This window comes from Piliocolobus tephrosceles, chromosome 3, assembly GCF_002776525.5.
Source record: "Piliocolobus tephrosceles isolate RC106 chromosome 3, ASM277652v3, whole genome shotgun sequence".
NCBI lineage: Eukaryota > Metazoa > Chordata > Mammalia > Primates > Cercopithecidae > Piliocolobus > Piliocolobus tephrosceles.
Genome location: NC_045436.1, coordinates 159,881,008 through 159,893,048, shown reverse-complemented (window position 1 = coordinate 159,893,048; position 12,041 = coordinate 159,881,008). Strand labels below are relative to the sequence as shown.

The window sequence follows — 12,041 nt, the reverse complement described above, 5'->3', positions numbered from 1 at the left end:
AAAAAAAAAAAAAAAAAAATTTATTCTATTCTATTTACTGACATGTTTGCATTTATTTTTCTCGCCTTATTTTGTGTTTTCTTTTCTTTTTTTTTTTTTTTTTTTTTTTTTGAGAGAGACAGAGTCTTGCTCTGTCGCCAGGTTGTACTGCAGTGGCAAGTACTCGGCTCACTGCAACCTGTGCCTTCTAGGTTCAAGCAGTTCTTCTGCCTCAGCCTTCCAAATAACTGGGATTACAGGTGCATGCTGCCACACCCAGCTATTTATTCTTTCTGTATTTTAGTAGAGATGGGGTTTTACCATGGTGCCCAGGCTGGTCTCAAACTCCTGAGCTCAGGCAGTCCGGCGGCCTCAGCCTCCCAAAGTGTTAGGATTACAGGCATGAGCCACTGTGCCTGACCTTCTCTTCTATTTCTATGCTTCCTTTTTTCTTCTTTTCTGCCTCAAGCCTTCTTTATTCTTCTCTTCCCTCTACTAGTTTGAAAGTTTTAAATTCTATTTGTGTTCTTTTGTAATTAAAATTTAGAGTTAACCAGTATCTTTACCCTTGAACAATACAAGGTCCTTATAATGCCTTAGCCTTTGTCCCATGCACCTTTCATAATATATTTGTCCTGCCTGGTGCCTATCACTCAGCAAATCTGTTAACACCAGGACTATTGTATCTGGTCACTGACTGTTTATCTTCACCTGCGTTCTTTACCTACCGACCCTTCTTACATCTCACTCCTTTCTAGCTTCAGTTTTCTTCCTTCTGACATACATCTGTTACTACTTCTTTGGTAAGAATTTGTAACTGGGAAACTCTGTTTTTGTCTGTTGGAAAATGTATAGAACTGCAGGTCTTCTGCTGTGGTTTTTGAAAAGTTTGTTGTCACATCATCCACATTTGATCATCTCACTTGCTTAATTACAGTGCTCCAATAACCCTTTGGTGTCTTGGAAGTCCAGCCAGCGGAGGGTTATTGAAGTATAGTTATATGCTGCATCATATTTTGGCCCGCAATAGACCACATGTATGACAGTGGTCCCAAAAGATTATCATGGTGCTGAAAAATTCCTGTCGCCTAGTGATTCCCTGATGATCCCGATCCTGTGTGGGCCTACACTAATATATGTGTTGTATCTTAGTTTCTCACACAAAAGTTTAGAAAGGAAAAAATAATAATAATTTTAAAATAGAAAGATGCCTATAGAATGAAGATATATAAAGAAAGAAAATATTTTCGTACAGCTATACATGTTTGTGTTTTAAGTTAAATATGATTATGAGTCAAACAGATTTAAAAATTAAAAAGTTTACAAAGTAAAAAAGTTAGCTGAGATTCATTTATTACTGAAGAAAGAAATTTAAAAAAATAAATGTAGTGTAGCCTAAGTGTGCAGTGTTTATAGAGTCTGCAGTAGTGTACAGTAATGTCCTAGGCCTTCACATTCACTCCACTCACTCGCCCACCCAGAGCAACTCCCAGTCCTACAAACTTTATTCATGGTAAATATCCTTTATGGGAATACCATTTGGAAAATATACAGTGTTTTTACTGTACCTTTTCTAGTTTAGCTATGTTTAGATATACAAATCCTTACCGTGTTTACAGTTGCCTGCAGTATTCAATACAGTACCATGCTGTACAGGTTTGTAGCCTACGAACAATAGGCTATATCACATAGCCTGGGTGTGTAGTAGGCTACGCTGTCTAGTTTTGTGCAAGTACACTCTATGATGGTCGCACAACAATGAAATCCCCTAAGGATGCATTTCTCAGAATGTATTCATACAGCTGAGCAACACAGGACTGTATGTTATTAAGAGCAGTGATCATATTCACTCTTTACAAGCATCACTCGGATTGATATATGTGAACTAGAAGCTGGAAGGGTCAAATCTGAGGACAGGAAGGCCAGGTACAGGAAGGCTGTATTTCCTGTGACCTCGGGGAGAGGTGACTGTACCCTAAACCAGAGTGGTGGCTATGGGAGTGGAGAGAAGTGGCTGCATTTGGGAGCCACATTTAAGAAGCAAACTGGTGGGTGTGGTGGCTCACATCTGTAATCCCAGCAGTTTGGGAGGCTGAGGCAGGAGGATCGCTTGAGCCCAGGAGTTCAAACCAACCTGGGCAACACAGCGCAACTCTGTCTCATTTAAAAAACAGAAAAGAAGTAAACTCTACAGGGGTTTGTGGCTGATTAGCTACGGGGCAAAGAAGAAAAATGGCACCCAGTGTTCTGGCTGCAGCAGCTGAGGAGATGGAGATGCTGGTCATTAGCAAGAAGGAATTGGTTTTAGGGGTGAAAAGACAAGTTAGTTTGCTTTTGGGCATTTAGGTAGCTTTTGAGGTTGAGGTAGCTGATGTGCTCTTGGAGATTTCCCATGGACAGTGGGCTATACCGATCTGGGGCTGACACGCCGGATGCGAGCTGTAGCTGGAGATGGAGCATCATCAGCATGTGGCTGGGAATCAGGTCTCTGCAGTAGGTAAGGGTTCCCAGGCAGCGTTCAGAGATTTTAAGGGGCAAGCTGGCCCGGCACAGTGTGCTGGGGAGCACTAGTGTCAGAAGGACTGAAGCACAGGCGGTCAGAGGAGGAGAAAGGCCCACTAAGGAGACTGAGGAGGAGTGGCTAGACAGGTTTCAAACCAGGAGAGGCGTCAGTCACAAGCCCCATAAAGACAGCTCTTCATGAAAAGGGAGTGTGGTCAGCAGGGTTAGGCTGCTTAGAGACAGTAAAAGAGGTAAGTGAAAATATCTATTATATTTAACAGAAAGAGGTGAAAAGTGATTGGTTATCTTGTTAAACATGCTTTCAGTGGTTTGGAAGTAGGCAGAAGGCAGGTTGCAGTGGATTGAAGAGTACATAGTGTATTAAGTTGACTATTTATAGATGTTTGGCTGTATGGAGAGGAGAATGGCAAAGTTTCCAGCAGGTCACGGGGTCTGGAAAAAGTTTTGTTTTAGTTTTGGCTGGAAGAGATGGAGGGCCAAGAAAGTCTTAGGCAGAGAAAGCTGCTAGAGAGGGAAGACAGTCCACAGAGTGGGAGGTGGCATAGGATCCTGAGCTCGGGTAGAGGAAAGAGCTGTGGACCAAAGGCAGGGCACCTCTTCCACCAGCTCAGGAGGAAGGATGGCGTGGATGCTGCCATATCTAGGTTTGATGCTGGCAAGTTGTGGGCACTTCCAGGTGATGGTGTCTATTCCCTTTCTGACACAGGAAGTCAGGTCATTTATGAGTAAGAGGCACCAACTCTAGGCCATCCTCTCCCTCCTTAGAGCACTGTCTTCCCTGGGTGTCTCCACTGTGGAAGGTCCTCCTGGGTTTGCTCTTTTGCTCCTGCCTTTCAGCCACTCCTGTTAGCCCTTCTTGTTAGGCCTTCTGTCCTGACTGTCCTTCATACATTTCATTCCCCAGGATTCTGAGACTACTGGGCAGAAGCCTATCAATTCTTGGATGGACAGGGCAGAAGCCTAGTCCCTGAGAACTGGGTTACTAGTAAAAGCAAGACTTAGGGCCGGCAAATGGCAAGGCAGTCCATGTAGAGCCAAGTGTCAGATCGGTTCGGGCCCTTCACCTCTGCCAGCATGGGTATGGGGACAGGTACGTTCTAGGGTCTCTGCTGGAACAAGCATACAGGCAGCAGAAAAGAAGGGGACGCCTGCTTAGGTGAAACAAAGCCAAGAAGATCTTCTGTGGTTGCAGAGCAGGCAGCCACTATCACCACACTGCCTTATTGGATTTCATTTTGGCATTCAGCATGATCTTCAGCTCTTTTGTTAACTCAGCAAGGCTTTCCTGAGTGTTATGTGGAGTACAAGGTCAGTTCTGTACATGATACCTCAAGTACTGAAATGAGCACTGGGCAGATGATGGCATCAGTGGGTCAGTGACCCAAAACCAGAAGTCTGGGTACAGTTCTGCTGTACTTCTGGAGGGAGTCCCAGATGCTTTGTAGCTTTCACCGTGTTGGCATAGTGTGTTTGGTCTGCAGAGGTCAGTTAGGGAAGAGTACAGATGGCTAATCTGTCTTTGTTTCCTAGAACTAGACAGTGACCCTGAATATGGCCTTTTACAAATAGCATGCATTTGAGGCCAGCCTGTGAAATTAGACAGAATGAGATATTTTCTGTGATCTTCTTCATTTGAAATTTTAATTGGATGTTCAGCAGCATAAAATCATAGGGTTTAGCCAGAAGGGGCTTGAGCTCATTTCCATCCCCTCATTTAGTGACTTGTCCAAGGTTATTCAGCACATTAGTTGCTGGGTGGACACTAGACCCTAACTCCCTTGACCTTGCCTGTACTTAATGCCCTGCCTCTCGATGCCTTGTGAAGAATGTTCAACAGCCAGCCAAGTGAAAGGCCACAGGGGAGAGCTATGAGGCCTCAGTTCTCCTGCTTCTTGGTCCTGTTGATTTCTGCTGCACTTTGCTGCCCCAGCCCGAAAAGATGCTCTGCCTAGGCAGCACAGGGTACTAGAGATCACCGGATGCAGAAAGAATTCTTACCTTGTAAGAACATTTTCCTTATGACATGCCAAGCACTTAGAATATGCTTTTCAGTCCTTTCCCCATATAATTGAATGAAATGCACAGGCTGACCTGGTCTTGTTTTCTAACTGGCATTACACAGTTCCCTGGATTCAACCAGGCCCCGGTGAGGAAACAGACCTGTTGACACTGTTGGGAGGAGTGCAGTGCTTCAAGTGCCCACTTGGTCCCCTTCAGCCAACTGGGTCACACTTGCTCCTGTGGTCATTTGGTTTCCCCCTCTGTCCCTGGTTCTTTCTCGTCACACTTGCTTCTGCGGACATATGGCTTCCCCTTGGCCCCTGGTTCCCACTCGCCACCAGTGAGCCTCCAGTTCTGGAATACCCCAGAGGCAGATGGCGTATGTGTCTAGGTACCAGCAGCAACATGGCTGCCCTGAAAACTTTGAAAAAAATTTTATATTTGCTACTTTTTAAAAGATCGCTTCTTTGAAATAATCACCATGAAAGAGTCAAAATGGTGTTGGACTTTCCTATGCGTGTTGTACAGTTATGTGGTTTTTGTTAGTTAAAAAAGAAACTCAAACTTGGGGAGGCTGAGGCAGCAGAATCACTTGAACCTGGCAGGCAGACGTTGCAGTGAGCCGAGACCACGCCACTGTACTCCAGCCTGGGTGACAGAGCAAGACTCCATCTCAAAAAAATGTAAATAAATAAATAAAAGAATCTCAAACTGACAAAAGATCCAAGAACAGTGCAGTAAATTCCTATATTGTCCTTCATCTTGATTTACCAGTTGTTAACATTTTGCCACATTTGCTTTCTCCCCCATATATAACATATATAGATACATACATATATACAGATACAGTTATATTTCTATATATTATAATTATTACCGTTATTTTGCTGAACCATTTGAGAGTAGGTTGAAGACATTGGGAGCTTTCATTCCTAAACACTTCAGCCTGTATTTCTGAAGAACGAGGACATTCTCTTACATAATCACAATACGGTTTTCCAATCTAGGAAATTTAACATTGATGCAGTGCTATTACAGTTTGAGCATTTCTAATCTGAAAATGGAAAATGCTCCAAAATCTGAAATTTTTTGAGCTCCAAAATGACACAAGTAGAAAATTCCACACATAAGTACTTAATATAAATTTAGTTTCATGCACAAAATTATTAAAAACATTGTATAAAATGGTCTTCAGTCTATGTATATAAGATGTATATGAAACAAATGAATTTAATGTTTAGACTTGGGTCCCATCCCCAAGACACCTTGTTATATATATATGCAAATATTCCAAAATCTGAAAAAAATCCTAAATCCAAACCAATTCTGTTCCCAACCAATTTCAGATAAGGGAATATATTCAACTTGTATGGAATATACAGCCCACGTTCAAATTTTGCCATTTGTCACAATTCAAATTGTGAGTTGCTTTTATTTTATTATTTATTTATTTTTCTTTTTTGAGACAGAGTTTTGCTCTTTCACCCAGGCAGTTTTGCTCTTTCACCCAGTACAGTGGCGCAATCTCAGCTCACTGCAACAGCCGCCCCCCAGGTTCAAGTGATTCTTCTGCCTCAGCCTCCCAAATAGCTGGGATTGTGGGCACCTGCCACCATGCCTGGCTAATTTTTGTATTTTTAGTAGAGATAGGGTTTCGTTATGTTGGCCAGGCTGGTCTTGAACTCTTGACCTCAGGTGATCCGCCCGCCTCGGCCTCCTAAAGTGCTAGAATTACAGGTGTGAGCCACTGCGCCCTGCGGAGTAGCTTTTATTTTAACTATTTATTGGCAGGAGGAAATGGGGAGGTAGATTCCCAAGGTCATACCCTACACCAGCTTTCATTTGCTTTTTTATTTTAGGTTTCTATCTGCTGGTCCTCCACTAGAGCACCCTCAACCAGTAATCCTGAGACTGCTGAGGGAGCTGGGGCTTGGGTGTCCTGCAGTAGTTGCATTGTTGTGAATGTTCAAGTAACAAGTCACGCAGTCAATATATTTCCCAGTGTGGACATTTAATATAAGGATATGTTTTTGTTTTCAAAGACTTAAACATTATTAGGTAGATTATTTTACTACCGTACAAAAAAAGATCAGCCACTCTGCATGTATTACTAGTTTTAATATTACACTTTGGCCCCTGGACTAGAGATAATGTCCTCAGTTAAAACTACAAATCACACCACTGCCTTAGCACCAGGGGGCAGAGTCGGGCTTGCTGAGACACTGGAGTGGGGAGTTTTTTTACCCAGTGTGCCATAGTTGGGTTTAAATCATTTCACTCCTGATAGAAATGTACTCACTAGTGAAGTTGGTAATACGTTTATCCTGATTTTTTTACATAGTTAAACCCCTGACTTCTGCCATTACCCTTTTCCTGAGGTTTATATACATTTGCTGTTTTCCAAAGATAGGGAAATAGAAACTTACTGTCAACCTCAATCAAGATGCATTGCTAAATTGTGAGGGACTAGTTTCCGTTTTCCTTTTAGCGTATTCTGCATTCACAAATAAAGTGTCTTTGTGTTATATCATGAATTTACATAAGACTGCTTTGGCCTTAGAGTATTTATAAAACATTAATGGATTAAAGAACCAGGGGATGTAGATAGGACGCTAATACCTGGTTATCATTTGGTAGGAACTGGCTCAGCAAAGTGGTTTAAATTTCCTGACCAAGCCAAACTACAGAGGTGGTTGCATTAGGACAAGGATTATAAAGAGATTATGGTCTATTTAAAATAAATCTTCAGCCTTGCTTCAGCCTCATTAGCAATTAGCAAGAAAGTGTGAAGACAGGGATTTCTTTCTCTTCACTTGGTTCTCCATTGCATCATAAGAGGTTAGAACACAATTAGGCATTCTGTCCTTGCCACCAAAAGTCAGCTTCCTTTGATGCTTGGCAGTCTGCCAGCTTCTTTTGCTTTGCAGTACCTGCCTCTGGAGAACGTGTTTGGTACACCAGGATGTCTGATTTTATTAAATCTCTAAGTCTAGAATGCTTTCTGATAATTATTTTTTAAAACTCAAATCTGAAAAAAAAAAAAAACCTCAAATCTTCCCTCTTCCATAGTATCAGAAAATGGACCTTTTAGTTATAGAAAATTATTTCTATTTTTGTTCCTGGCAAGGCTGATGACTGTGGGCTTTTACATGTTGGCATCTTCCCAGAGCATGTTCAAGACATCCATGCTTTGAGACTTACATGTCTATAGGGTGGTGGGGCTCAGTTCTACAATGATTTAATGTCTTAAGAAATGAGGACACCTTTTGTGTTGAGTTATTTGAGAAAGTCTAACATTTTAGAGGCTCCATAATATCCGCTCTAGATGGAAGAAATCTTTTGATATATCTTGAGAGAATCTTGGTTGCCATTTGCCCGCTCTTTTTCAGAGAGGAACAGTGAAACCATCAGGCCACTTGTTGCCTGTAATAGGCCTGAGTATCCTATGTGTTCTCTCCATCCCTCTTAGACTTGCATATCAGGATTCCCATAATCCCCGTTGCCCAGTGTTTTATTTGCCACAGCAAAACTTAGTATTGATAAAACTATCAGGTCGGTCATTTAGGATTGACTTTCTGTCTGTCACATGACTAGAGAAGCAAGTTCAATGAATATTAGATTTGGCCAAACCCTATTTCTTGTACCTTTATGTTTGTGTAACTTTATGAGAATCCAGAGGCCAGAGTAAAGAAAATGGCCTGATACTAAATAAGAACTAAATGTGGATTTAAAGAAACACTCAGCCTGATTAAAACAAAGGTCCGATTATGACGTTTCATTACTATAATTTAGTTGTAAACGTCCTTCAGCTCTAAGACTTTCTCCTGAAAAACTGCCATTTGTTTGTCAAGATACTTAAAATAATAACTCTTTGTTTTCACAGACCTTGGGTTTATTCTAAACCACTTCGAAAGATGTGTCAGAGTGCTTCAAGCCCACAGATATGAAATGCCCAATTTCTCTTGGCCCTTGCCTGTTGGACATCGCCAAAAAGACTGGCTTAGTTGCTGTCGCTACAATGCGCTTACTAATTGGCACAGCACCTGCAATCAATTAGGGAAGCTTCAATTATCCAAACCAAAGCCACCCACCCAAAGATTAATTTTCTGCTCTATTTCCTATCAAAAACATAGCATATTTAGCTCTGAGTCTAGTCCTTCAGTGGAGTGCATTTTAGACATATAAACTACATCGTTTTCTTAATTGTACTTGTTCCTCCAATTCAGCAGCTTTTCCCTCGTGATATCACACCCACCAGTTCTTTCAAAATTGTTCTTTTTTTGTTGTTGTTTTCTTGTCTTTCCAAAATGCTGAGATCACAGAGAAAAGATGTTAGTTGGGGAGCTTTTCTTTTGAAGTATGGATTTCTTTATTCTTTTGAAAATACCCAATCTCTTTTGCATTATAGGATCTAACTTCCACAACCTAAAAGCTCTGCATAATAGCATATCTGAATTTAACAGCACTCATAAACACTGTTTTCTAATTGTCCCATGTAAATACAAAGATTTCTCTCTCCCCGCCCCACTTCTAAAGAATGATGTTTCTCTCGTGTTTCTCAGAGAGGGAGCAAGCCATAAATCGGGCTGGAATTGTTCAAGAGGATGTGCAGCCACCAGGTAAACTGAAAAAAAACAAAATCAAAACCAAATCTCATTTGTACTACTGTGTTGTGTGGTTTGTGTGTATTTGCCTTGGCATGGAGGGTAGGAAAATGCCTTTTTAGCTTAGAGACAAGATTGTGATTTTGCTATTTATTTCTCAACGGTTGCCATTTATAGATGCCACCCAAGACTTCATTCTCGTATTTCACTCCAGAATACTTTTTGCATGTTTGCCAGGTTCCTCTTTTCCATTTTATAAGTGGGCATAAAAATGTTAACAAGTGCGCGATTAGATATGAGACCTGAATAGCTGTTTGGCTGACTTATTTACCAAGCACCTATTTAAACACTCCCCTCATGGGAAAATAGTGTTTACTTGTCAGCTATTTGAATTGATGTGGGGTTCTGCTTTGCACAAGGGCTGAAAAGCTTCCTTTATGACTGAATGGTTAGTTCCTTTAAGAGGATCCAAGTTAGCCAGGAATGAGAGGTTTCTCATTTATTAACCAAAGCTCTTATAATCTGTGGCAGCATTCTTTTTTATTTGTTTATTTTTAACTAGGCCAGATGTAGGTCTTCCTATTATGGGGTACAATTCCTGAGCCATTTAAAAGTCCCTTATGGCTGCCATGGCTTCCTGGCCATTTAATGCCAGGGTTCCGGCAGCCTGCTCACACCATCTCAAACTACACTGTAAATTGCACAGCTCAATTCTGATGTCATTTTGTTTGTTTGGGGTGGAGGAAAGTGGAAGGACATTTAAAAATGAATCCTGTTTTTGTTCCTGTTTCTTTCCATAGGGTTAAAAGTGTGGTCTGATCCATTTGGCAGGAAATGAGAAGGCTGTCACCAGCTCTGATTAAGAAAGGAGATTTCTTCATGCTTTCAATTCTGCATGGGGTACAGTCAGTCACCTCACCAGAGAATGACGGCTGGAGAAGAAAACTCCGTAATACCATAAATAAGAGTGTTTGTAATAAAAGACTGTGCACAAGGATTAATATTTCCCTTCTTAAGTATCAAAAGAACTCTGGAACAAATTATACCATTAGGAAGGTTTTCGTGATTCAGTTGATTTTCCAAAAATGAAGCTCTCTCACCCAGCTGGGTTTGGAGCAATCTGCTTATTATTCTGTCGTTACCACTTACTCAAGCAAGCTGTGATATGAATACAAGCAACCAGTGGGCTCGGGAAGGTCCGGGTCTATTTTGCCATCTTCCAGATAAGAGATTTCAGTAAAAAACTGCCATGCTGAGCTGCCTTATAGAGCTCTTTGAAAATGTTCAAGTTGATAAAGCTCTTTGAGGACAAGGTACTCCATGCACCTCATGCTGAAGATTACACCATGTTGGAAAATAAATATGAAGCAAGTCAAACTAGATGCATACACTTGTGTAGAAATCAATAATCAATTAGTAGAAGTGAAAAACTAAACATTAAAATGATTTATTTCTACTTTGCAGCGGTGTCTTTTCATAAATCGTCTTTTGTAAAGCAATTAAATTGTAGTGCCGAGAAGTACAGTTTGACTAGATTATATTTGACTAGATATCTGTGTGCGATTCATCTCTTTGTACTCGGGTAAACATTTTAGAGGCAAATAACAAGTTTGTTAAGACAAATATTATTGAATGGTGATGCTCTACCAGGTACCTCACTAGGTGCTGCAAAGATGAAAGTGAGAAGACAGGTTGAGTATCCCTTATCCAGAAAAGCTTGGGAACAGAAGTGTTTTGGACTTGAGATTTTTTTGGATTTTGGAATATTTGCATATATATGATGAGACATTTTGAGGATGGCACCCAAGTCTAAGCATTAAATTTATTTGTTTCATATACTTTGTACACATAGCCTGAAGGCAGTTTGATACAATATTTTAAAATAATTTTGTGTGTGAAGCAAACTTTTGACTAAAACCATCACATGAGGTCAGGTGTGGAATTTTCCAATTGTGTTATGTTGGTGCTCAAAAAGTTTCAGATTTTGGAGCATTTCAGATTCCAGATTAGGAATGCTCAACCTGTCTTCCTTCACTTCCTCCCTCCCTCCCTCTTTCCTTCCTTCTCTCCCTCCCTTTCCTTCCTTCCTCCTTCCTTTGCTCTGTCTAGCCTCTTACTAGATGATATGCTTCTGAAGTGGCACACTTTTTTCATTTTTACATTGGACTGTCTTGCATCTTACTGTAGGCTCTCTATGAGCTGCCTGATGACATAATTTTATTATTGTGAACCTGGAGTTTTTTTAACAGACAGCTGGCCCAATTATGTAATTACTGTCAAGAAGACATAAGGTTGATAGTTCTAAAACCAAAGTCAACATTTTTGGTAGGCATTCCCTAACATTTAATTGACTTACAGTTCACAGTTCACAATCCAGTAAAAGAAGTTGACTCCTGAGTGGTACATTTGACCATTTCTTTTTTTTTTTTTTGGAAAGGGCACCAGGAAGTTATATAACTTAGAGTCAAACATTCTGTGGGAGCATGATTGAGATTTCTTTATGACGGAAACGAGCATGTGGTACCATCTGCTTTGGAAGATGTCCAGGCTAAGATGACTGTGTCTGAGTTCTGTAGAGAAGAACTATGGGGACTCAATTGACTGTCTTAGATGGAACAGACCCAGATTTATCTCCTGAGTGGAGTCTTTGTCCCGGGCCTGTTCCTGCCCTCAGCTCACCTCTTTGCAGAGATAAAGGGGCTGTCTGTCCTGCTCAGTCGCCTTGACGTTTATAAAAGGATCACTCTTCATGTTGCCAGAGATGTTAACTTCAGACTCTCTGCTGTCCACACGTGACAGAGGCCAAGTTGTAAGAGATGCTATTTATGAGGACTGACAGAGGGCCTTGCGATTTATCCATGAGTTTCCCAGGTGTGCCCCCAAGATGATGACAGAGCGCTTGAAAGAGGGGGTCCTTAGTCAAATCCGTTTAGG

The 12,041-nt window shown here is 41.1% G+C and overlaps 1 protein-coding gene across 1 annotated transcript in view; it reads left to right on the top strand.

Annotated features, from left to right (window-relative positions):
• SMIM20 (small integral membrane protein 20) overlaps positions 1–10,563 on the top strand; it is a 15,397-nt gene extending 4,834 nt beyond the window's left edge. Inside the window, exons 2-3 of the mRNA XM_023223055.1 lie at positions 9,066–9,122; positions 9,908–10,563. Of these exons, the coding sequence (XP_023078823.1) occupies positions 9,066–9,122; positions 9,908–9,945 (95 nt within the window). The 3' untranslated portion in view covers positions 9,946–10,563. The remainder of the gene's footprint in view (positions 1–9,065; positions 9,123–9,907) is intronic.
• The last annotated feature ends 1,478 nt before the right edge of the window (positions 10,564–12,041 follow it).